At 37.5% G+C, this 25,147-nt stretch overlaps 1 protein-coding gene across 1 annotated transcript in view; it reads right to left on the reverse strand.

Annotated features, from left to right (window-relative positions):
- HERC2 (HECT and RLD domain containing E3 ubiquitin protein ligase 2) overlaps positions 1-25,147 on the reverse strand; it is a gene marked incomplete at its 3' end in the record, with an annotated part of 98,489 nt that overhangs the window by 23,546 nt on the left and 49,796 nt on the right. The window contains exons 28-62 of the mRNA XM_009877602.1: positions 24,959-25,086; positions 24,653-24,848; positions 23,900-24,036; positions 22,868-23,041; positions 22,648-22,784; positions 22,414-22,565; positions 21,797-21,988; positions 20,838-21,025; positions 20,141-20,333; positions 19,432-19,614; positions 18,673-18,857; positions 16,831-16,978; positions 16,541-16,737; positions 16,069-16,299; positions 14,898-15,033; positions 14,205-14,348; positions 12,716-12,858; positions 12,220-12,487; positions 11,932-12,074; positions 10,439-10,537; positions 10,175-10,343; positions 9,938-10,063; positions 9,090-9,198; positions 8,829-8,968; positions 7,047-7,237; positions 6,046-6,151; positions 5,703-5,794; positions 4,947-5,122; positions 4,317-4,428; positions 3,292-3,373; positions 3,056-3,199; positions 2,409-2,499; positions 815-992; positions 269-350; positions 15-186 (exon numbers count right to left, since the gene is read on the reverse strand). Coding sequence (XP_009875904.1) covers positions 15-186; positions 269-350; positions 815-992; positions 2,409-2,499; positions 3,056-3,199; positions 3,292-3,373; positions 4,317-4,428; positions 4,947-5,122; positions 5,703-5,794; positions 6,046-6,151; positions 7,047-7,237; positions 8,829-8,968; positions 9,090-9,198; positions 9,938-10,063; positions 10,175-10,343; positions 10,439-10,537; positions 11,932-12,074; positions 12,220-12,487; positions 12,716-12,858; positions 14,205-14,348; positions 14,898-15,033; positions 16,069-16,299; positions 16,541-16,737; positions 16,831-16,978; positions 18,673-18,857; positions 19,432-19,614; positions 20,141-20,333; positions 20,838-21,025; positions 21,797-21,988; positions 22,414-22,565; positions 22,648-22,784; positions 22,868-23,041; positions 23,900-24,036; positions 24,653-24,848; positions 24,959-25,086 — 5,344 coding nt within the window. The remainder of the gene's footprint in view (positions 1-14; positions 187-268; positions 351-814; positions 993-2,408; positions 2,500-3,055; positions 3,200-3,291; positions 3,374-4,316; positions 4,429-4,946; positions 5,123-5,702; positions 5,795-6,045; positions 6,152-7,046; positions 7,238-8,828; positions 8,969-9,089; positions 9,199-9,937; positions 10,064-10,174; positions 10,344-10,438; positions 10,538-11,931; positions 12,075-12,219; positions 12,488-12,715; positions 12,859-14,204; positions 14,349-14,897; positions 15,034-16,068; positions 16,300-16,540; positions 16,738-16,830; positions 16,979-18,672; positions 18,858-19,431; positions 19,615-20,140; positions 20,334-20,837; positions 21,026-21,796; positions 21,989-22,413; positions 22,566-22,647; positions 22,785-22,867; positions 23,042-23,899; positions 24,037-24,652; positions 24,849-24,958; positions 25,087-25,147) is intronic.

A 25,147-nucleotide genomic window follows, 5' to 3' on the forward strand; every position in this document is an offset into this window, starting at 1 on the left:
CAAATGTAACGTACCATGTCCATACCACTCCGGATTTGGTGAGCGCCAACGAGAACTGCGCACCGCACTCAATCTGGCAAACGCCTTGGCCATTCAGTCTTTCAATGTTCTGAGGAATGTTGCATCCTTCACTTCCTCCTCGGCCCAGTTTTCCAAAGTCACCATCACCCCAAGAAAACACAAAACCTAACAAACACCAAAGTGCAGGTCAAACAACGCTCACAGTATTTCCACCCGCTAGAAAGCTTCTGGAACAAGATATTCTTACCTTCATCTGTCAGAGCAAGAGTCTGAGCATCTCTGCTTCCACAAGCAACCTGAATGACTCGGTGGCCAAGGAGCACTTTAACCTACAAAACAGAAAAAGTAAGCTAGATGTTTCAAAGAAATTATGTTTTAAAACCTTAAAGATATGTTCAAGCTCTTGTAACTGATCTTGTTCACTGTGCCCAACCTGAGCAGGCCATTCAGCAAAGGATCGCCAAGTCTTGCTCACTCAGGATCTAACATGGCTCAAGGACATGAGTAGCTTCCAGCCACGTGCCAAAGCAGATGCAGGACAGGAAGTCCAAATCAGCACTAGCCATTTCACATCACTCTCAAGAAAAAGAAAGGGGCTGGATCTTTTTGGCCTTTCTGAAATAGTTTGCCTGTTATTAGAAGCATATGTACCAAAACCTAATTCAGAACACTTCAAAATGGATGTCTTAATATTGCTTTCACAGGTTTTGCCTTTGCTTTCGTTTTATTTCATCACTTCTTAAACAAACACACACATTTGTGTTTCATCAGAGACCAGAAACATTTATTTTACCATCTTAGGCTTCAGCTGTGTGGTATTATCTCCGTGTCCCAGCCTCCCATATTCCCCAAGTCCCCAGGTGTACAGTTCACCACTGGAGGTAATGGCAGCGCTGTGGGAACTGCCACAGGCAATATCACGGATGCGCTTGGTTTTCAATGCTTCTATCAGTCTGGGTTTGTCGCAGTTCCTAGAGAAAACGAGCAAAGAATTCATTGCATTAATCATGAAGCTGCTGCACAATATATTCCAACCTTCCTAATTCAAAAAATTTGATGCAATAGATAAGAGTAATCTAATTATAAAAGTAGATGTAAGATTACGATTCTAAGACATATCCTTTAGTAGCAGCATAAATGTAAAGTTTAAACTATTTCAATGTACTTCAACATTTATTTGAAGAAATATTTTACATATACACTTCAAAACTTAGGTGGAAAAGCCAAAATAACAGAGTGATGAATCAACTATACAGCATATAATACGAAGTCGAAACTGATACCCTGTCACTGTCCAAAGTGGAGCAATTTGTTAGCTGAGGGCACAGAGCCAGACAGTAAGATCAGAAGACGACACTCCCATTCCAACTTGTTCTTTAGGAGTGAGAAATTAGAACTGGGATTTGCTGCTAGGCTTCTATGAGAGAACTGGAAACTTATACTGTTCATACGGTTACAATATTCTCTAAATTCAGTTTAGAGTTTCAACTCAAAAGTTTTCCAGTACTGACTGCGTATCAGAACCACTATTATGGTTTTATAAAATTATGAACGGCCTCTGGAAAGTTTACTCTCATGAAATGTCCGAGACTTCCAAGCCTCACTTTTAATCAAAATTACAGAAAACATGAGGCAGTTGAACATTAAATGATACTGCTCTAATCCAGAGTACGCTGTTCATTGCTTTGACACACGTAGCCTTATGAACATTTATTTATTGTCATATATTAGCCATCAGAGTTGGGCACTGCAATTTTTCATGTGTTAAAAATAGGTCTTCAAAACGTATCAGAATGACGAAGATTTCTCCATGGGGTATGCGTGTAATTTTTTGCCTTTCAATACATCGTTCCACGGTGCATACAAAGAAAAAACCTGTAACAATACAGATTTTCCTCAAAGCTGTCCTGTGGAGGATTAAATCATATATTAACGAGAAGTGTAAGAAATTTATTTCCAGCTAAGAAGTTTGTGAACTGAACAATGAAGAAAAGGGCTACAAGATGCTCTGTCAGGTTTACACTATAAACTCTTAGAGCTCAGGAATGTCAAACTGCTACCGTTTTACACCTCAAGGCACCACTGTAAACTATGCCAACCAAAAACTATGTCTAAAAGTGTGCCATTTCATCAAGTGACATTAAAAAACACTATGTAAGACTGTAACCACTAAGCAAGTTTCCAAGTATTATATTAACGAAATGCCTCCTTTTTCAACAACTGAAGACTGTTACAAATGCTACAAAAGCTGAAACACCTCGCTGAAAAAAAGATCTTTTCACAACAGAATTTTTTGTTCCCATTGTAGTAAAAATCCCGTCATTGTCAATAGTGGTGGTCACTTGTGTTATGCAACACTGAAATAGAGACAAATACGGTATCCTTACATTCGACTGAAATGACCAAGCTTTCCATCATCTCCTTCACCCCATGAAAACACCTTTCCATCAACAGTTAATGCCATAGCATGCCGGCCACCTAAAAGTGTAAAAATAAATTTCAATTTTCAAGTTTTCAAGCAGGCAGAAGGTGCAGTAAAAATCTCAGAAGTGTACTTCTGCAATGCAATTGTACAAGTGTTTCAACTTAACATACATTACTTATTTTCTTCATAGTTTTTAATTCAAAAACACAAAACTTCTGTGAGAGTAATTTTGCTGGCACGTTAAAAAAAATTAAAAAATCACTCCATTTGCTATTTCAAATGCTGCATGAAAAAAAGAAAAAACAAACCTATTTAGAATATTGAAAAAGAAAAACACTGTCTTTGGATAGGGCTGAAAAACTATGCAGAAATCACCAAATTTAACTTCCAGCAAGTAAATCATGCACAGTCTAAATCAATGGATTTTAATAACAGAACCATTAGATTTAATCTGCAACATATAGAATTTAATAACCTGTATTTGTCTTAATTTTTTTTTTTAAATATCAGATATGCTGGGACATCACAGCACCCAAGAAAATTGCAAAGCAAATATTTTCAGGCTCACAGTATTATGTTTATGTATGTAGGAATAGCAATAGTCAGTACCTGAGTGAACAGCCACCTTCTTTACCACATAGTTACTGAGAGCCGTAATCTGGCGAGGAATAGGCACAGTTCCACTAGATATTCCTAAACCCAGCCTTCCATTTGTGGCTTCTCCACAGGCATATACTTTACCCTCTACAGTCACTAAAATGAAGAAAAAAGTTTGAAACACCATTAATGTTTCACAACTGGAAAGCTGTTTGTGCCCTTACAGAACTACATTTATTTTATATTACCTGCAAAAAGGCTTTTGGATCCTCCAGCTACCTGCACAACATTCAAGGCAGACAGGGTTTCAGAAAAGGAAGGGACTTTTATCTAGATCGGACAGGAAATAAAAATCATTAAAATATACTTTCAAGTTTTATACTTTAAGAATTGCTATTCTTAAGTGACAAATCAGTTAACCTAATAGGCAATTTTTTAAATGTATGAAACACTCCATATTATTCAGACACTTCATACATGCCAGTTAATATTCACCAGGTAAAAAGACAGAAACCTTGAAAAATCATTTAATACTGAAACCGTGATAAATACAAAACCTGAGGGGGGAAAAAAGAGTGATATAAACAAGGACTTCTGTTTCAGTGAAGTTTTCTTGAGAAAAACAAAGAATACATTACCAGTTAACTTTTTGGTTGTTGAAAGGCACTCTGTGGATACTAGAGTATACATTTTATTTAAAACATTAATTAAAGAAATGCTCTCGTAACATACTTTTCAGATTAATATCTTAAACTGATTAAACATTTGCCATGTATCTCCCCATCTTGCATTGTATTAAAAATTATGTATACATGGTTGCACACAGGGCTGAAATTCAAATTACACTAAATTGTAATGATGTTACACCAATGAAAAGACTGGAATTCAACTTTTTTTGGATGACTGCGCCAGCTCTAGGTACAAGTATTACATAGAAAAGTTTACCAATATCTTCATTTCATGTATGTAAACTCAAAAGGAACAGAACACGTGTAGAGTGCTGCATGGTTTAGAACAATTAGTTCATTATCATTTAAAACAAATTATTAACTGATTGTTAAAAATCAAACTCGATTTCAGAGTAGCAACCAAAACGTAAATTTTGTCCAATTTTCCACCCAGCAGACATGATGTCTTACCAGTAAAATGCCATTGAAACCTACTCATCATAGCTCCTGATTAAATTTGAATTAATTTTGATTTCTGTGAGACTTGTACATTTTAGTTTTGGCTGTTTCTGGTTTGTACTGAAGTACAGAAACTAAAAACATACCTTGGAACCTTTCAGCCCTCCCAACTGGTCTTTGTCATTCAGTCCCCAAACAAAAACTTTGGTTCTTATTGTAGCTGCCGATTCGAGCCCCGCTGCCTTCTTTCTAACAAGACTGAATATATTGGGAAGGAAAAAAAAAAGAAAAAAAAACAACAACCCAAAGTCAACTTAACCTGCATGCTATAGCATAGGCACCTTTTTGCTGTATTCACCAATTTCACAGTTTGGAACAGTTTCAGTACTCGAACTACACCACCACAGCTTACTAGTGGCAATAACAAATAAAACCCCCAAAAAACCCAGAATGTTTTGCTGAACAGCAGTAAATACACACATGCCACATCGCAAATATAAACACATAAAGTTTTTAGCTAGGTTCTCAACTCCCAAGTATGCTGCAAAAAGTAGAAGACTTGTACAAAATGCTGCCACATTAGCAGTGTGATCTTAGTCACTTAAATGTTATTTATCAACAAATGACGTACTTACAATTCTGACAAAGTTATCAATTTCCCTGTACAACCGTTCATGCTAATTAAGTTGCTTCTCTTATATCAGTCCCCTGAATTATAGGAATATGTGGACACTAAGGTTCTTCATCATTTACTCCCCCACCCTGCAGCTACCTACCTCCCAGTGTTGGCTTTATCATCATCCTCTTCCTCATTATCAGAAGCAAGGAAAGGGACTGCAGCCAAGTCTTCATCCTCCGCTCGTATACGTCCCAGTATGCTGAGGCCGTGTATTTTGCAATCAATCCCAGAGCTTCTGCACTGCTTGATTGCAATTTCAATATATCTGTGGTACTTTCAGAAGAAAAAAAAAAAAAACACCTAACTTTTCATCTTTTATAAAGGACCTAAAACATAGGAAAGAATTAGAACTTTTGCTTGACTTCATCACCTTAACAAAATGAATCTGTATTTGGTTTTTCAACCCTACGTAATCCATACTTTAAGATAAACATGGCTTCATTAATTTGACGATGATTTTACTTGCAATCTTCAAAAAATTCATTACGCATTCCTCCTTCTTGTTACTGGAAAAAAGACCAGAACTATTACCCAGAATAAACTTTATCACCCACCAAAACAATCCCTAAGTCTAAGTTTATTATGATGTCTTCTTGATTCATAGGTATATTGATTTACATCAAAAAAATTAAAACATCTTTTCTAATAAGGCTATAATAGAGTGAAACTGTGATTGTGGTAAAATTTACCAGGACAATTAATTTTACTTCTGCCAGAAATAGCATTAATTTTGAGGAAAAGTAAAATACCATGCTTTAACAATCACAACAGCATAGCAGTGCTTTTCATTCACTTCTTGCATCAAAGTATTTCTTTTGTATACAAGAGTAACTCTGACACAAAGTTCACTTACTTCTGTACAATCGCTGAGAAGAGGCACTGTGGTGTCTGTAGGATTTATATTGATTGTCTTTAGCTCTATAAGGTTATTTAAGGAATTCCCCCCTAGAAAACAAAACATAGAATCATAGAATGGCCTAGGCTGGAAGAGACCATAGCGATCATCTAATCCAACCTCCCTGTCATGGAAAGAAAAACATTTTAAGATATGGTGTCTATTTCATAAACAGGCACTATGCATGTTAAATAGATGGCTATGTTAACTGAAACCAGACAAACTCCCACTATTAAATGTATAGAGAGGGGAAAAAAATAAAAAAGGTATTTTTCAGGCTTCTCAGAGAACACACACATACCTGAAACTACAACTAATGAGGGCATGTAGCTGCTGTCTGCAGGGTCCACTATCATCTTTAGTCTGTGAACAAGAACATCTGGAAAAATCTCCAAGCGAATCCAGTGCTACAGGAAATAAACAGAATTTCATTTTCAGAGAGCATTGTTAGGACCACTATACAGTTAACAAGAATAAGTGTGTGCTGGTTTTGAAGCATGAAAAATGTTTGCAAATGGTACTCAAGAGCTGCAATGCACAGGAACTGGCCAAAGGATAAGGACCTTGTGAACTTCTTGCCTGTCACAGAATCACAGAATCATTATGGTTGGAAAGGACCTCCAGAGTCATCAAGTCCAATCTTTTTCCCAGCATTTCTCTAACCACTACACCATATCCTCAAGCACCACATCTATTCGTTCTTTAAACACCTCCAGGGATGGCAACTCCACCACCTCCCTGGGCAGCCTGTTCCAGTGCCTAACTACCCTCCCAGTGAAGAATTTCTTCCTAATATCTAATCTAAACCTCCCCTGGCGCAACTTGAGGCCACTCCCCCTCATCCTATCATTACTGTCCAATCTCCAAATACCAGAGAAACAATTACAGCAAATTATTTCACCCAAGAGCAACACTACTGAGAAAACTGAGAAGGAACAATATCATCGGAGGTCAAGAAACGGGACATAAGGTTAAGTTTTTTACTATAGCCTGTAGACAACCAGAGGGAAGGGTCTGTGTGTATATTCTGGGCAGGGTCATTTTCCAGAATAGAATAATTACCCTGTATTTCAAAGATCATACAAAGCTCCTTATAAGTCGCATGAAATAATTAGAATACCGACGCACAGCTTTAAAATAATAGGTACATCTACTACCAAGAAACACAGTTTTGTACTTCAGATGTCTGTTTTTACTATTCTTCTATCTTACATCAAGGTAATAAATATGTTTCAGTAAGGAAAATAGTTATCCTCTTAAGAAGAAAGTATGCCAGAATAAACCAGTTATGCCTCAAGTTACCTTTCCTTGTGAGCCAGAAGACTGCCAGCACTGCTCGCTACCATCAATAAGACGTGACGCCTGATTCACAGAGGACGAGACATTCAAATTCTTCACTATTCTTGACCAATCATCGAGTAACATTCCCCGCTGGCTACTGTGCCGCCTCTTCAGCTGCTTTCCAGAACGCCCACAAAACACCGGAGACTGACCTGCACGGTTAAGGGCAACGTTAAGCATGCACCTCTCAAAGAAAATTACTTTTCATTAAACTCATAAGCAATGTGTGAAAGGAAATATAACAAATCAAAGATTTCATGTATGTAGTCTAAAAGTAAAATACAGAAGCAAGTCGCATATGTATGGTAATATTACTCATGGTTAAAGAGCTTAAGATTTACTTTTTTGCTGAAAGGAGTTTCAAGCACTTTACCTGACTACAAGTTTTCATGCTTGTCATTTGAGTTAGACACACTTTTTATTCTTATACTTATGATTGCTTTGTATGAACAAACAAGTATAACTTAGTAAAAAATAAGCATTACAAAAATTAAGGAAAACTACTCTCTTTGCAAATATAAGACATTAAGTAAATTCCTAAAATTGAATGGTAAAACATTACAGCGGCATGCAATCTTTAAACTGTCAGAATCCTTAAAACCCTAACAATCTTGACCAAGAAGTCACTTAAAACGTTCTTACTTTTAAAATATGAATCAAAATTTGTGATGATACATGCCTGAAAATACAGGTCTGCAGCACATAAATTTTTCACACTGTCACAGCATATGAAAAACATGCAACCAACCATCAACAAAAATCCCATGCAGGAGAATAGACATAGCTAAATTACAACACTCAAAAATTCCAAATCTTGCTCAAGAATGAGGTGGTTTAGTGAATTGTTGATTATCCTCCCTGCAAAAACTCGCTTCTACCTCCCTTTACTGATCTTTGTAGCCTCTAGGAAGCCTGAATAAAAAGAATACTGTAACCTGATCGAGGGCAATGGGAAGGAATACAGAGTCACGCCACACTAGCTGTACAACCATACTAACTGATATTAATGGAAAGTCTCTCTTGCCCTTTAGACAAGTCACCACACATATCCAACGCCTGTTCACGATTCCTAGTTGGAAATTAGTTTTATTCACATTTTCCAAGCCAGTTAGACAGGTAACGTGTAAATATTTAGAGGCTTAGTCCAGAAGCCAGCATCAACGTGCAAATAGTAAGGATCAGACTGTTTTTGAGGCAAGTGGAAAGGGAAGCAATAAACAGTAGTGTCAGGTAAGTTTTGCATAATAAGGCAAACCCCAAAAGTTTTGGAGTTAAAACGGCTGCACCTATTCGGGATCAAGAAACAAAAAATTCTGATTATGAGTCTTTCAAAAGACTTCCCTTTCCTAGCACACCTCTCTGGAGTCTCTGCATGAAGGAAAGGCAGCCTATCACACACTGACATGCAAAACTGTTGAAAAGCAACTGAGGTGTAAGAAGGTGTCTTAAGTATTTCAAGCTGCACCTGGTGTCATGAGGATTCCATTCAGCAAAGGCAGGAAGACTAAAGAATTAAATGTTTTACTCCTGATGTAACTGAAACACCATTCTGACACAAAGTTACTGTCACATAGCTTGCTTTTTTTTTTTTTTAAAGTTTTTTAACACTACAAAGAAAGCTCAACAGTTGCTGTCGAAACACTCATTTGATTCTGTAAGGAGCTGAAATTTAGACCTGTTTTTTAAAGACTAATTCAATGCATTTAAAATTAATCTAAGAAACAGTCAGATTCTGAAACTTACCTGGTTCATTTATTCTGCCAAAAGTATGTCGAGTGTTATGCTTCCTGGTTTTAAAGCAGGTTTCACAAAAGTCAAAATCATCACAGTTTCTGCACTTGAATCTAGGCCCATGGATAGGAAACATCTGACAGCCATCACACCTGATCTCACAAAAGAATGAATAAACATATTTCTAGCAGTCTTTATGATACAAGTTCACTGTAACATCATTCAAGATAATGCACTCAAGACAAATTAAGGAAAATGTAAATCATCACTTACGTGACTCCAGGATGAATGCTGGGGACCAGTTCCATTTCTGACAACAAGCCAGTCCAATGAGACTGCTGAGGAAAGTCTACAATGACATCTTTTCCATTGGCACTAAAAGCTGTGAAAAAAAAGTACAGAAAATATGTGTTGCAAATCTCCATAAAATGAAGCAAAAATCATCCAGTGCAACATCAGAGTAGAAACATGTGACAAAATTTATTTTCAAAAGTGATCTTTTTAGCTTAATAAACTACGTATTACCTTTATCAGATAGTGTGGAAAGGGGCAGATGGAAAGGAAACTCTAAAGATTTTTTAAAGATGCATATTACTCTATTTAAATTCCTTGACTCCGATTTTTTCATTGATTTTTTTTACAGCAGTTTCCAGAGGGAGAGAGCACTTCTAAGTACAAATAGAGCATGACCAAAATCTGTACCTCTTTGAAGAATCTATGCCCCAGAGATCACTTCTATGCCATCCCTTACAGCTCAAAATTAGTGCATCCCACCTTCTCCTCACTTTCATATGAAGTTTTCAAGTTAGATTTGTGGCTCATCCAAAGCATAAATAAGAACTAGAACAGGAAGTTGCACAGGATCTTAAAGACCTTTACTGTATGTGAATGGAGTGGTGCAAAAAGCAGATGAGCACACTAACAAAATGGACTGCCAGAGAGTACATCCTTATAAATTTGCCATCAAACGCATTCTATACTCTCTTATGCTCATGCGTTATTCCTCAAAACAGCATGACCTGTGTATGGGTCTAGAAGATTCTCTCCTTCCAACACTGCCGAAAGCCTGTGAGGTTTCCAGTCATACCACCTCCCCACACCCCATCTGGAACATTCATTACCTTTGACAACTCCCACACTTCGGTGAGTAACTGATCCCCACTTGTATTTGGGCGTGGTAACAGAGCTCTTCACGCGTACTTTGTCACCTATCTTGATATGAGAGGCAGAACTCTGCGGTGGGAATCCTAGCAGTTGCAAGAATAAATGCACAGTGAGTGAGATTTTCCCCTCCAACAATCAAGCTCTTTTAGTGTATCATTCAGTTATTTACAACGAGCAGTTAGTACTGAACTTACCTAAAAGCTCAACGTGGATGTATCTGACCCAGTAAGTACCACCCTTCTGTTGCCAATCACACTGTACGTTCAGGTCATGCAATCCATCTCGATCCAGTTTAATAACTTTGCCTACATCTCCTTCACAAACCTCCTCATAGGTTCTGCAGCACCTAACCATCATCCCCACCTAGGGAAAAAGAACAATGGAATGCCATAGCTGTGCAAAGACTTTTATACTAGAAGGGAAGTACTTTCAGTGTAACTTTTGATCATCATACTCACTTGAATATTCTCCCTCACATACACAGCATAGTCATCATTACTTAAGAAATCGGCTCGTTTCTTATAGGTCTGGCTCTCCGTTACAACAGCACCACTTGGCTGGAAAAAAATCGAAAATAAACATATAACAGTTACAAAATTTGTTCTCAGTTCTGATAAATAAAATTGTTAGTACATACAGGAGATAACCCAACATAAATAAATACACAGAATATCCAAGTCGCATGCCAAAATGGGAAAAAAACCTTCAACAGCTCAACTCACGATAGGGCTAACATTTATGATCTACTTCACGTTAAAGTAAAGTTTAGTTCCCAAAATGACTTGCCATGTAATATAAATTTTCAAAGTGTGTGAAACAAGCTGCAAGTTACTTTTATGAAGTTGCTTTCCAAAGAAAATCAGAACAAAGAGTATTTGTGAGTAATCTACCTAGCCTTGCAGATACACACGTTCCACTTCTTAGGTGACTTGTCTGGAGAGGATAAAACCAAAAAACCAGCAGTGGATAGTAACCTCCTACCTAAAGTATACTACTACTTCTTTTGTTATATAGTGCAATGGGATTTAAAGTATTGCCTTAGAAAAACAAGTTGACAGAAAAGATTGTAGTTGTCAGAAATTATTCCTTTCAAGATTTAATTAACAGATTTTTTTAAGAGAGCTATTGCATTCCAGTTGGAACAAGAATTTTCAGAAACCTTTGCCCTGTTTTGAGCATTAGATGATTTTTCATTTGAGGCAATACATAGCACAGTTTCTCACCGCAATACTGACAAAGGTATCAGAATTCAGTATCAAGTTAACTTCCTCCAAAATATAATGTATATGATTACAAAATCCCACGTATGTCAGAAAACATAACTTGTTAAAAAATAAATACAGAACCCACTTCATTTTTTTTGGCAAATCCTTACTGAAACAGTTCCTGAAAGTCAACAGAAGACTAGTATAAATTCACATTAAAGCCATCATACTCAACAGGAATTGTAAGGGTCATTTCACCACCAATAAGTGAATATAGTTTTTATAATGAAAAAGCCAAGTTATTTCATAAACATCTTTCTGCCAGTTCTTCATTAATTCCTCACTCATGTCTTATAGCTGAAATGCACTTCGTTTTCAGACCAAAGGAAGGGAAGAAGGGGAAAAAAATTAAAATTTTAAATAAATAAATATATAGAGTCCTTTAAAAATATTACATTCTAGCATTGACTAGTTTAGATGAAACTGAGACCAACTATCAAGGATACTTTCAGCTTCAGCTTCCACTAGTGGAACATCTACCTGCACTCCACGCCTCCTGTGCTACTCATGCATAAATATTTATAGATTATTCTTGAGTTCTTCTAGGGCATGCCTTAGAAACATATGGCAAATATGTTCCTTGTTACAGTTTTAAAAGCTTGGGACAACAGAATACCTTCCTACTCTAATCAAGTTCATAAAAGGAAAGAATTACAAAATTTGCAGCCAGCTAGCATGACACTTACCACTGGGCAAGCAGCTTCAGCCTCTTCCACCTCCTCTGCTACTTCCTCATCTGAATACTCATCAGAGACGGTATCAGCATCAGAGAGATCCGTAATTTGAACATCAGGGTGATCCAACAACCAGCCAACCAAGGCTTCCACTCCTAATTTAGAAAACAAACTCTGTCTCTAAGGGCTTCTCTGACATTCTTAAGCTAGTATCAAAAAAAAAAGAAGTAACAAATGCTCCCTTGTAAATAGCATTTTAATCTGCTCACAACTTTCCTTTTCCTTCTAACATCACTATACCTGGTAATCCAGAAGCACTTCCAGAAGTTCCAGACAGAGATTTTAGTGCAAATTCTATGTTTTTCCTAGGAAATCCCATTTCCATAAGTTGAACTACAATGGGGAGAGGTGGAATTGGAGATTGTTTGCGTTTCTTCACTTTTGTGGGTCGGACATGTTGCACCGTGACAGGTGTTGTAGCTTCACTAGAGCTGCAATCTTCAAACACTGGAGTTGAAGGATGTGTAGACTCTACAGCCAGATACTGGCATACTGCTAAAGCAGCAGCCTAAAGGAGAACAAATAAATCAGTCCAAGTAAAGCAAGCACATTTACTATGTTTGTGCCTCTGTGTGTGTGTGCCTGAAATTCCTGGTTATTTGTCAAAAAAATGGTTTAACATTACTTTTTTTTTCTTCTTCTAAACCTATAGCTTAACAAGTTTCAACTGGAATGTAATTGGAATGTAAATGAGAAGGACTTACAGTTTACTTAGCAAAAAGAACACAGACTCTACCTCAAGCTCTTGTTTGTCAAATATTGCTTTCACAGGTGATGGTTGTGTAGCAGCCGTCAAAAGTTGCTGTAAAAGGATCATGGGAGGCTGAGGTCCTTCAGGAGACATATCTCCTATGTCGGGAGAGGCAGCTGCTCCATCCTCTTGAAACAAAAACATTATTTTAACCAAAAACCATGTAATTTAAGTCAATTGGAAGACTTACTCTGGGGCCTTCTGGTTAGTCAACAGTATGTTTATTTCTCCCGTATTTCTTCTCCACAGGAATCATGCATTTAAGATTAAATCAACTACAATCTCCATACACAAAAAACAAAAAAAAACAAATAGGAAATTTGTAGAAAAACAACAGTTTTACCAAAATACATCTACAGTAAACCAAGTAAAAACTGCTCAGTGGACAGTGAATTTGCATAAGTATCTTTTGAGTTCAACTCCTTACAATAAGATTATTATAAAGAGGTCCTTCCAGGATAAACCACTAAAGTGGTGGACAACCAATAATCCCATTGATCCCCAAAAATCGTGGTGCATACCTTCTGGATTGAGTTATTTCCCCCCTCTAAAACACCTCCTGGGAACAGCTCCCTATAGGTATTCATATGCCCTTCAAAAAAGTCTGCTTTTTTTGAATCAACTAGCTCATGATTCTGCAATTTTTGTATTCATTTTGTATTCTTGTTGGCATAAACATTCATGTTTCCTAGAACTATACTGTGGCTATGTGAGTAAAGCATTCTCACTCTTTACTGAACACCAATAAAAGGAAGTTCTCATATTTGAAACAATAACAAAACAGTTAATAGCCCTTATGTACTTATGCTATTCTGTTTTTTAAAAAAAAAATAACAAAACCATCAAGTTGGGTGTTGGCTGTTCAGGGTTTCCCCCCTCAGCTTAAAAACTGATGGCAGAAGTAAAACCATGTTTCAATCCTGGTGAAAAAATTAGATTATTCTGTTGACTTAAAATTTGGCAACTGACAAAAAAAAAAACAAACCAGAAATATACAGATGCCAGAAGAATTAATATAACTACTGATGTCCTTATAGTTTATCCTGAAAGCTGACAAAGCTATTGTTTCACTAGAAACTTTACATTTGAAGCAATCGAGATCTCATACTTTAAGACCTGAAGCAGAAAAAAAAAACATTGGAAAAAAAAAAACCCTACGTTTTTTTAAATTACTTACAAAGCTTATTAACTACAGAAGACCTAGAAATTCAGCTAACTCAAATATTTCAAGCTTCAAATCCAATCCATTCAAGCTTCAAAATCACAGAATGCATTGGGCAAAGCTAAAGTTAAAAAGTTGACATGTTTTTAATATGTAAGGTTAAAACACTTCCTAATTGTAATTTTTAATTTTCAATCTTCAGAGAGCAAACCTTATCTCTACCCTCCAAGTGTCATTAGCGAGGGTTATAGCAACACACTCTATCTACCATCTAAACAAACAGCAGAACACTAAAGTTGCATTCCAAAATACCTGCAGGATTCAAAGCCGACTCCTGAACAGCTGGCTGAGATAAGATCTGCCTGAGTGTATCCTGGTGAGACAGCAGAGCTCGGCCTGCTTTCAGTATGTACAGCTTTAATTGCTGGCATCGCAGCAGATCCAAATCCACTTGACCTATCAGAAATATGAAGAAGTCATTAGTGCCAGGAATCTCCTATATTAGAGAAGAAAGGCTAACATTCACACAATCTCAGTCCAAAAAACAGTCTACATCTTAACTCACTGTATGAAAACTTTTGAAATACTGATGACATGCGGGAGTTAGAACAGCAGCTGGATAAAACACCTCTGTACATTCTATAACACAACATCACTTTCCTGCTTTTCACACCCTGGACAATCATATAACTGATATATAGCACAGTAAATGCAGTTAAACATGTCCTATGGATCCAGTATTTTAAACAATTCAATGCAAGAAGTCCAGCCCCAAACCTTATTTATATTTTCTCACTAAAGGAAAAACAGTACTGCAGAGCAATTAATCTCCTAGCTAAATCTGTCTCCTCAGTGCTTATTATTCAATGATGACTAAGAAAAAAGTTAAGGTTCCAGAAAATTCCTTTTATTATGTATGTTTGCTGTTAATGGTATTTTTTTCAGAGCATACCCATCACTGAAAAACAAAACAAACAAAAAAAACCCAAAAAAATATAACTGTACCTGAAAGACCCTGATTGGGAGACTTCATGCTTTGCTTTTCTATTTTGCTTCCAGCCAGATTTACTAGTTGAGCCCAGATAGACAGCATGGGTTCAGTGAAAGGCAAGTTGTTCACGTTGAAAGCCACAACTGGGAGCTAGATAGTGATGGGAAGAACCATACAAAACAAAAAAAAAAAAATCACAGAATGCATTGGGCTGGAAGGGACCCTTAGAGGTCATCTAGTCCCACCCCCCTACAGTGAGCAGGGAGAGCTTTAACTAGATCAGGTGGCTCAGACCTTGATCAATCCTGACCTTGAATGACTCCAGGAATGGAGCCTCCACCACCTCTCTGGGCAACCTGTTCTAATGTTTTACCACTCAAATATAGTTATGAGTTTTCCAAACTTCTACAAAATCATTCCAAAAGTTCCAATGGTTATTAACTAAAGAAGAGAAAAAGTAGTATTTGTCTTATTGCTCTTGACCAGGAACAACGGGAGAGGATTTTTATTCCCTATATAGCTCCTAAGCCTGTATTTGCACCAGACAACTGCAGGCCTATCTGGTGAAAAAGCAAGACGATATCAGCGTAAGCAAGAACTGCAGTCCCTGAAGCAGACCAGGCGCTTTTGACTCGAGGTAAAATCAGGCTTTAGTGAAAGCACAGCGTAAAACACTTCAGGTCAAACCTATTCTAATTTCACCTCCTCAGCAAATAAGGACAGGCTTTAAAGGCCTTGTGGAGATTCACAGAATCACAGAATGTCAGGGGTTGGAAGCGACCTCAAAAGATCATCCAGTCCAAGCCCCCTGCCAGAGCAGGATCACCTACAGTAGGTCACACAGGAACGCGTCCAGGTGGGTTTTGAAAGTCTCCAGAGCAGGAGACTCCACAACCTCCCTGGGCAGCCTGTGCCAGTGCTCCAACACCCTCACAGTGAAAATGATTTTCCTCACATTTTTGTAGAACCTCCTATGCTCCACCTTGCACTCACTGTCCCTTTTCCTACCACTGGACATCACTAAGAAGAGCCTGGCTTCGTCCCCCTGACACTCTTTACAGATTTATAGACATTAATTCACATGAGTATCATCTTAGATTTGCATTCAGAGCACTGTACCTGTTAAATGGCAATATTTTCCATGCGTTATATCAGTCTTGAACCATACCCTTCCCATGAACTTACTGGTTTTAGCTGATTGAGAGGGCACACTCTACATGTTCGCATGTCGTAGAACTGTACAGTGATCTTCCCTTTCGGGGTGATGCGTGTCACTGTGCCTTCTCCAAATTCATCATGAACTACTTGTCCACCCAGTCTCAAGCGACTGTCTATGCCACCAATCACCGCCAAGACTGCCATTAGGCCTCCCACCTCTGGATTCTCAGTGTCAGGAAAGTAGTCATCCAACAGAGCCTAAAAAAGAACAGTAAAATTAACTGTAGGGAGAAAATCCATATTGCTGTCTGCTTTAAAAAACAAAGTTCATCACACAAACTTCAATTTTAAAACTACAACACATAAATATATAGACATTAAAAAAAATAGAAAAATGGTTTCAAAATTAAGCTTTATATCATTTACAAACATTTAATATTTATCATTTCAAAACAAACATTGCTATAAAAATGAGCTTATTTTAAAACGTGGAAACTACCCCTTCTGACTGTTTTCCTGCAAAGATGTGGGTGATGGAGGTTAGCTGAGAGTTGATGTACTTGTTTATGAGTCCATTCCACTGGCTGAGCGAATGGAGCGTCCTCAGCAGTGCCACTATCTCTTCTGCTAAAGTACTACTGTGAGTGGCAGTGAGAGATGCTTGGGGCCTGGCTTTTCTCCTTCTCAGAGTAGATTCTGGAAAGACAAAGCAATTGCACCACAGCTAGCAACTTAACGCACACAGAGTTTTATACATAAAAAGAAGCCACTGGGGGAAAATTCCTCTACCTCTGAGTAGTGGGATATCTGATGAACAAGTACTAAGCAGGCTGCCTAAAAATCCAAACAGTTTTTCCACAAGAAATTTCATGTCTCTTGACCTTTCGTTTTTATCCCAGGACGGAAGCACCGCTTTCAATAAATGTACAGCAAGTATCTAAGAAGAGAACAAAATTAGTGTTATTGCATTTTAAGTCCCCAAATATTAAAGAAAATCTCAAACACAGTAAGAAGTACAAAAGAAAGACATTTTATAAGTTAGCCTTCTTTGTATTCTTTGTAGTTCTTTCTATAACGCCGATTTCTTTCCAGCTACGGAAAACACAGACCTACTGATCTGTTCAGTTTCCTAAGGAATACTTTAAAAGAAGTTGTGCCAGTTCAATGTCAGTAACAATTTTATTGATACATTATATTAGTGAAGACAACTCCTTAAATACTCAAGACATAAGACAAACACACACTAAGAAACACTGTAAACAACTAAAGCACATCGGAAAAAACAAGAATACACAATGGGAAGGTTTGTTCCGATTCCAGACTCGGAACTTAGTACTAAGACATATTTCAGAATCAAAGTTTCCAAGTGTTCTGTAATGAAGGTATGATAATTAAAAATCATGAGATATAAAGCCAAATGACACAAGAAGGCAAAAAGCAACCACAGTGGCTCCCAAAAGTAGTTACTGTGAAACTCTAGTCCCTGACACAGCACAAAAGGAACAGGCTGGCATCTCTAAACCTAGACACTCGAGTGCAGGACTGACAAGGAACACAGGAAGGTGCAGCACTGCAGTATCAAAGAGCAGATGGGGTTGTACATTCTGAACAGGAGTATTTCGGGGTTTGAGCTTCATCATCTCCTACCCAGTAGACCAATACGAGTGACCAATAACAGTGATCCCTCTTCTTGTAAAGCTCCATCAGTAACTCATTTTTCTAAAACGTCATGGTCTCGTCTTTTTCTTGTTAATAAGTTAGATGGTGGTTCCTGAGGAATGCTCATTTCTCTCAAGTACTCCCTGAGCAGCACAGATGACCGTAATGCACTAAGTACTGGATGATGACAGAAGTCTTATCTTGTTAAAAATACTAGCAAGCTTTTGCTGGAAGGTCACACAAAATGCACGGGCCTTTATGATACAACGCTTTAGTTAACAAATGCTGATGCCTTATCAAGGAAAAGATTAAGACCTTGTGATTGCCAAGCCTTAAAACCTGGAAGAGTTATTCCATAATAAGGTTGCTTTTCAATCTCATGAAAAAGGCACAAGATGCTAACGAAGGGAAAAAGAAAATAAAACGGAAAAAAAAAGAAACAAAAAAAAGGAAGAAAAAAGAAAAGGAGGAAGTGGACAAGGGAAATACAATACTAAAGTAAGAGGCAAAGATGCAGCTTCTTAAGAGAGATTGTAATTAAAACAATAACAACAGTTTACTATAGAAAGAGAGACTGCGGATAATACACAATTTGATAACTTTAAAATGAAATTGCACATTTTTCCTAACCATCTTTTTGTTATTTTTCTCAATTCAACTTCCAGGAAACATTATATGGGAGTTTCTCAAGTACATTTTTGGAACACTGTTTTGGTTTCTCATCTGTAAAAAACTTTCAGACTTCAAATGAACAAGTGAGTCTGAAGTACCCTGAATGCAAAAACTTACAGATGTATACTTAAAACAATGACTCCTAAAAATAAGAAAACAAGTTATCTGTTTTCCAGTTAATTAAAAACTGATTTTAGGACATTTCCCATTTGATTTTTAAATGTGCTTTTTCATTTTAAAGAAAACTAGAGTCTACTAAATTAATTGCCTGTCAAAGTAATTTGGAAATACACACATTACCTGTCTCTGTAGTGAAGCAGCAGTGAAAGATTCATGCCCCTCAACAATTTTCATTAGCAAAGTTATCCACTGAGATGTACTAAGAGTGCTGCACATCTGAGGCATGAGTGCTATACTTCGAATGAATCCCAACGTGCACCAACTCCTATGCTGCTCTTTATAAACTAATTTATTTGGCAAGGAAGCTAAAAACAAAAAGATATATACATATAACAGTTGACTTTTCTGCCAGCTACATAATTCTTAATATACTACATGAAGCTTTTTTGGACAAATCACAACAGTGAGCTACTCTGCTGTCTTTACATCACCTATTAACAATGTTAAAGTCTATTTAATTTCATTATCTTTGCCTTTTAAACAATTCTCATCTTTATACTGGTTCTTCATTTCAAAGTAGGTAACAGCATTACTTCTGAAATCACAAAGAAGCTATGGAAACGAATACGACATAACCAGTCACACTGTTGTCCCCAGACCGAAGATGACCACTAGGAAATTCATTAACTAAGTCAACCACACACATCCCAATGCTCCACATCTCATCCATTTCTCCTACTTCTCCTGCTTATATTCTAAGTCTGCTCAGTAGCACTTATGTTGCCTTTGCTAACAATTAAGATTTCAAAAGCTCTGAAAATTTTTAGCCTTCAGCCTTAAAGGATTAAAAACTAGTAACAAAATATTTACAAAGTTACAAGACAACAAAGCACAAAACAGAAGCACGTGGCTGGATCTGACTGTTTCTCTGTAAACTACCTGATTTATCTATTGTTCCACTCTCCACAAGCATACGGAGCAGACCGCACAAAGTCCTAGTAGCATCGCTTTGCATGACTTCAGCATGGATGCCAGCTGACAGACACAGCGTCCGCAACAGGTTCACGGTACTTGTCAGCATCATGGAAGTAGGGTGGAGATTCCTTTCAACTTGTTCTCCCTCTGAAGGGAGACACAAAAGGCAAAGGAATACATTAATACTCTGAGTTAATCTATTTAACAGAGTCTGAAACAAGCAGAGTGTGAGGAGTTTGTTGTAAATACTTTCTCAAAGACGATCTGAGACATGTTCAACATGACAAAGATTCCTTATTTCCAACTGCAAGAGCAAAATATAAGCCAGACACTTTGTGCATATATTTTCAAGTTATTCTCTTGCAGTGCATTACTTAAAAGAAATTCCAAATGCAGTGTCAAGAAAAGAAAAGCAGTATGACTAGATGTATAATTAGACCGTACAAAAAACACACTTCAGAATAGCATTAACATATGCTAAAATATATACTTCCATCTTAAGAAAGTCATCTTAAGAAAGATTCCGGTCAGAAAGGCACACCTAATAAATTAATCTTCTTTGATGCAACATTTTCTCCTGCAAAAGAACCTTTTTCATGCTATAAGGCAACGATATGAAATTCTATTAAAATCCTGCCTCAACTTTTTTTTAAACAACAATTGCTTTTTTTACCAGAATCATCCTCAGTGTCTGAATCCTCTGTTGTGGGCTGTGTTGCTGGTGGTGGCTCAGCCAGTTTGAGATCATACTTTCCCTCCTTCCCCATTCTGTAAGAATTTGTACTTCCAGTGTCCCATTGCACTCTAATCCAGCCATCTTCTCCCAATTCTCCAATCACACGACCCAAACCTGGAGCAGGTCCATCCTGACAGAAGAGAAAGGCTCAAGTTACGCAATGGACAACACTACTTCGTGTCCAACATTCGTGAAATCACAATGCAATTGCTGTTATTTGCTACTAACCTAATGGTTAGGTCATAAACATTCAATAATGTTTCAAAATCCGGCATAAAACTGGAAGCATTTCACAGTCTTCGAAAGAAATCGCCCCAGTAAACTGCAGCAACACTCACGTTTAGATGTATTTTACTATGTACTATGTAAGTGCCATATTACTCAGTTGGAAGCGTATAACATAGTAAACAAGTGATCCAATCTCCTGTTAAATCATGAATCAAAATAGTCTCACTAAGAACTTCCACCTCCAAAAATTAAGGTAAACAAATAATTAATATGTTTTGTATTATTTCTCTAAGCCTTTGAAGTGTAAAATGACATTTAAAAGTTGAACAGAAAATGCACAGTCCATCTGCTGAATAGAGAGACTTTAAATTTTCACACACACAAACCCATATGAAAGAAGGCGTACCTGATCACCCCATTTCCAGTCTACCCCTCTCACCACTCTGGTACCAATTTTCATCATGGCTGCCAGCTCTGGTCCAGAAACAGGGAGCTGAACAGGGGTAGTTTCCTTTCTTGACTCTTCTAGCACTGTAGCAGAAGCTCCATGAGAAGAGGCAATCATATCTTCTTCAATGTTGTCAGAACTAGGCCCTAAAGAGGAAGAAACATGAAAATAAATTTAAAAGTCACTACAAGTTTTTTCAGGTACTTTTGTTGCACTTCAACTTTAAGGCACAGAAGGTTCGCAATATAAAAGCAATAACAAACAGAAAAGCTGACTTAACAGGCAATACAGTCAGACAAGGCCTTAGGAAACCAAGATATAATGGTTTTAAATGCACAGTGACAAATAATACAGACATTGTAACGATAGGTCCAGCACCTAATATTTCTACTAACAGAATTTATTTGGAAAAACTTCTTATGAGCGCTCCAGTAAAGTACAAGTTAGGAGAACGAACGTTTGCTATTATCTAAGAAAACCAAGAAAGAAAAAGCAGAGGAACTGGAATCACAGCAAATAAAAGCACAGAACTTCTTGTAGCTGAACAAACAAAGGAAGCTTCCAGCTTAAATACACAGACTGGGAACTGTTGTAAAAACAAAATCGAATACAGAGAGAGTAGGCAGTCTGTGATGTTTTCATTTTTAATCTTTTTTGTAATGTTTCCATCAAAAACTACACTATCCCTTCGACATTCTAGCAGAGGATGGCCAAAGAGAAAAATCATGACTGAATAAAGGTTGTAGTCAATTTCCTTCTCAATTGTGCTTATAGAGGCATTTTTTGTGAATCATCACTAAGCACTGTCTTTAAGCAGCAAAGTCATTCTGCAGTTTGGGTAAACCAGCAGGTAAAAACCACAGGAGATTTACCAAACACATGCTTTCCTTCAAAAAAGAACCGAGGAGATCTCGTACCTATCAGCCGCAGCGTTGTTTGGGTCAATGCTAGCATGCCAGAATTCAGAAGGAGGCTCAAGGTATTAGCACCGTGCTGCAGTGTCAACATGTTGAGCATGACCAGCAGAAAACGTGCTTGTGGAATAGTTCCAAGGCTTGGTCCTGCTGGATTCTCATTAGTAATCGTCTGTAGAGGAACAGGCTGCACACCTAATTCAAAAATAATACAAATAAAGTCAGCTGACATTTAGGAGCTACAATAAGATAGGTTCTAGATTTGTTTGATTGAATGTTTAAAATATTTTTCAGCCCCTTTATGAAATTACAAGCTGAAGTTCCAAGAAACCTTTTGTAATTTAGATTTTAATTGTAAAATGGTACTAATGAGTAATCAATGACCTGTTGCTGGGAAACCAGCAACACTCTCTTAAACACTGAAAAATTAATTAAGGAGCCACTGCAGGGGGGAGTGGAATGACACACAGACAGACAGAAAGTCAAAGTAATTCTCAGCACAAACCAAGGGAACTGATTTTAGGATCCCAATAATTGGGAACTTTTTTTAAAAAACAATACAACAAGATTAATTTAAAACAGTTCTCTCTCCAGCTAACAGCACCAAAATAAGGATTCACCTAGTTCTTTAAATTTTGCACTAGCATCTAGCAAGATGTTCCGGACGTTCTGAATAGCCCAGGCATAGAGCTTCCCAAAAGTCACTTCTAGCAGCATTCTGTTAAACGGTGGGATCAGGTCAACATCCTTCAAGCAGTCGGTAAGAGGTTCCCTTCACACAAAAACAAAACCAACAGATGTAAGAAACTTTTTCTTACTGAAGAATTGTGAAAGCAACAGCAATAGAGTTTTACCCTATATTGGCTCCTTCTGGAATAAGCCTCTGCCATCCACAGAACATAGCATACTGCACAGATGGGAGCAAAAAATTTTTTGCTGCCAATTTTAGAATAGTATCTATTCCCTCCAGTCGGACTTCTGCTCTTTCCAACTGTGAAAGAGAAAAGAAAAAATTTGTCATACATAGTTATGTAAAACTGCTAATACATGCAAACACATTTTCATTCATTTTACCTGTTTTAATAAACATTTTCTCATTTTTTCTACATCCACTGGCTCTTCTTTAAGTGCAAATTCAACAATGGTGTTAAGGAGGGCAGACTGTGGATACAAGCCTTGGACATTTTGCTTCAGCCATTTGTATTTGTGGACACCTGTAACTGTACTCAAAAGTGGCTGCCACTTGTCCTGCAAAACAGGAAGGTAGCATGTTAGAACATTTTAACAATTTAAATTACTGAAAATATAAGCTATTTCATGTAAAACCACATCCAAACTTAAAATAATAAGAGGGGAAAAAAGGAAATATCTTCAAAGCCAGGACAGAGCTTAGTATTATTTGTAACTCATTATCTTGTTTACAACTGCTACATAAAATTTCAAACGTCAAATAGTCAAAAAAAGAGGAAGTAACCTGTCACAACTTTATATTTTGAAGTGATGCTTTATCTGGACACTTCTAAGGTTACCAGTAATCTAAAAACTAGATGAGGTATCTATGCATTTCCCCCATACTCAGCAGTGGTGAGGCAGCACCTCAAATCCTGTGTTCAGTTTTGGGATCCTCCCTACAAGAAAGACACTGAAGTGCTGGAGTGGGTCCCAAGAAGGGCAACAAAGCTGGGGAAGGGTCTTGAGAACAAGTCCTATGAGAAGCAGCTGCAGGAACGAGGGTTGTTCAATCTGGGGAAAAGGAGGCTGAGGGGAAACCTTATCACTGTCTAGAACTATCTGAAAGGGGGATGGAGAGAGGAGTGGGTCAGCCTTTTCTCCCTAGCAGCAAGTGACAGGACAAGAGGAAATGGCTTCAAGTTGCGCCAGGTGAGGTTTAGATTGGATATTGGGAAAAAATTCCTCACTGCACGGGTTGTCAAGCACTGGAACAGGTTGTCCAGGGCAGACATTGAGTCACCATCCATGGAGGTATTTAAGAGACATGTAGATGTGGTGCTCAGGGACATGGTTTAGTGGTGGGCCTGGCATGGCCAGGTTAACGGTTGGACTCGATGTGTATTGACAAGGTTCATTCAAAATCTGGTATCTTACCTTGGGTGACTTGATTGGTATGGGCCTTTTATCTATAGGTGCAGGACTGTGAGGTACCACACAGGATTCTTCTAAATCACTCTCTTCATTTCCAATTTTGGATTCTTCCACATCAGCAGATTCAGATTTTTTTGGCACTAGAAATAAATAAAAAAATATATCATGTAATCTGATACCATTTTACAGTGTCACATTTTCAGGTGTGCAGGATAACCTAAGCACACAGAATGCTTAAGACCTGCTTGTCATAGAACAGAAATGTACTCTTGGTGAACTCTTTGTCCAACTACCATCAAATTAGCCCTGGCAACGTCTGCAATATGCTTTCATCTTTAAAGATCAACTTCAAAAGCACCCTGGTGTTTGTTCACTATATTAATTTATTTCCAATTAAACAGCTCTTAGACTATACTGCTTTAATAAAACATAATTTTTAATAAGACACCACCTCTAGTTAAACTTCACTATAGCCTATTCAGAGGGATTGATATTCATATTGACAGTGATATTTTGAATACACTGGAGCACAAAGAAGCATGCCTCACAAACTTGATTCTTGTCCGCCTGTTCTTGCTGTAGGAACTGACATATAACCATTAATTCAGAAAACTTCACGAAAATGCAGCAGAAAGTAAATAGCTTTAAAGTTCTGGCTAACAAGAATCTCAAATATAGAGAAGCAAACCTTGGAATAAGGCTGATTTTCATTGTTTAAAACAAACCAAAAAAAACACAACATGAATGTTGCCTTACCTCTTTTTTTCCTTTTTTCTCTAATTATTTTTTGAGCTACCCTCCGCCATCGGGGCAAGGAACTCAGAAGTTTAAATTTAGACATTATAGAGAGATCATTGCAAACTGCAGGACGCAGCTCATTGAATAAGAATCTCAAACGCTCAATGACAGGAGCACAAACTTCCTTGTAAGAGCGTCCTTGTTCTTGATGGGTCTAGAAAAGGCATTGAAAAATTATGTAACTCTTTAATATACAATACACAACTTTCCAATAAAACGCTTCAAATTAAAAATAATCTAAACTTCAGCAGGTAAGAGGCTTACCTTAATCAGTGAGCATTTTGCTTGGTAGACAACACGACACACATCCACCACAGACTTTGGTAAGGTTTTGTGCTTTACCTGGTCAACTCCAAGGGTACCAGGATGAACGAGAGACAGTGCTACGTGACCTTAACGGGAAAAGACAACCTCTGAAGGTGCGTGTCCAAAATCATTCAAAGCAGAGTTTAA

The sequence above is a fragment of the Apaloderma vittatum genome, unplaced genomic scaffold, assembly GCF_000703405.1.
Source record: "Apaloderma vittatum isolate BGI_N311 unplaced genomic scaffold, ASM70340v1 scaffold8471, whole genome shotgun sequence".
Lineage (NCBI taxonomy): Eukaryota > Metazoa > Chordata > Aves > Trogoniformes > Trogonidae > Apaloderma > Apaloderma vittatum.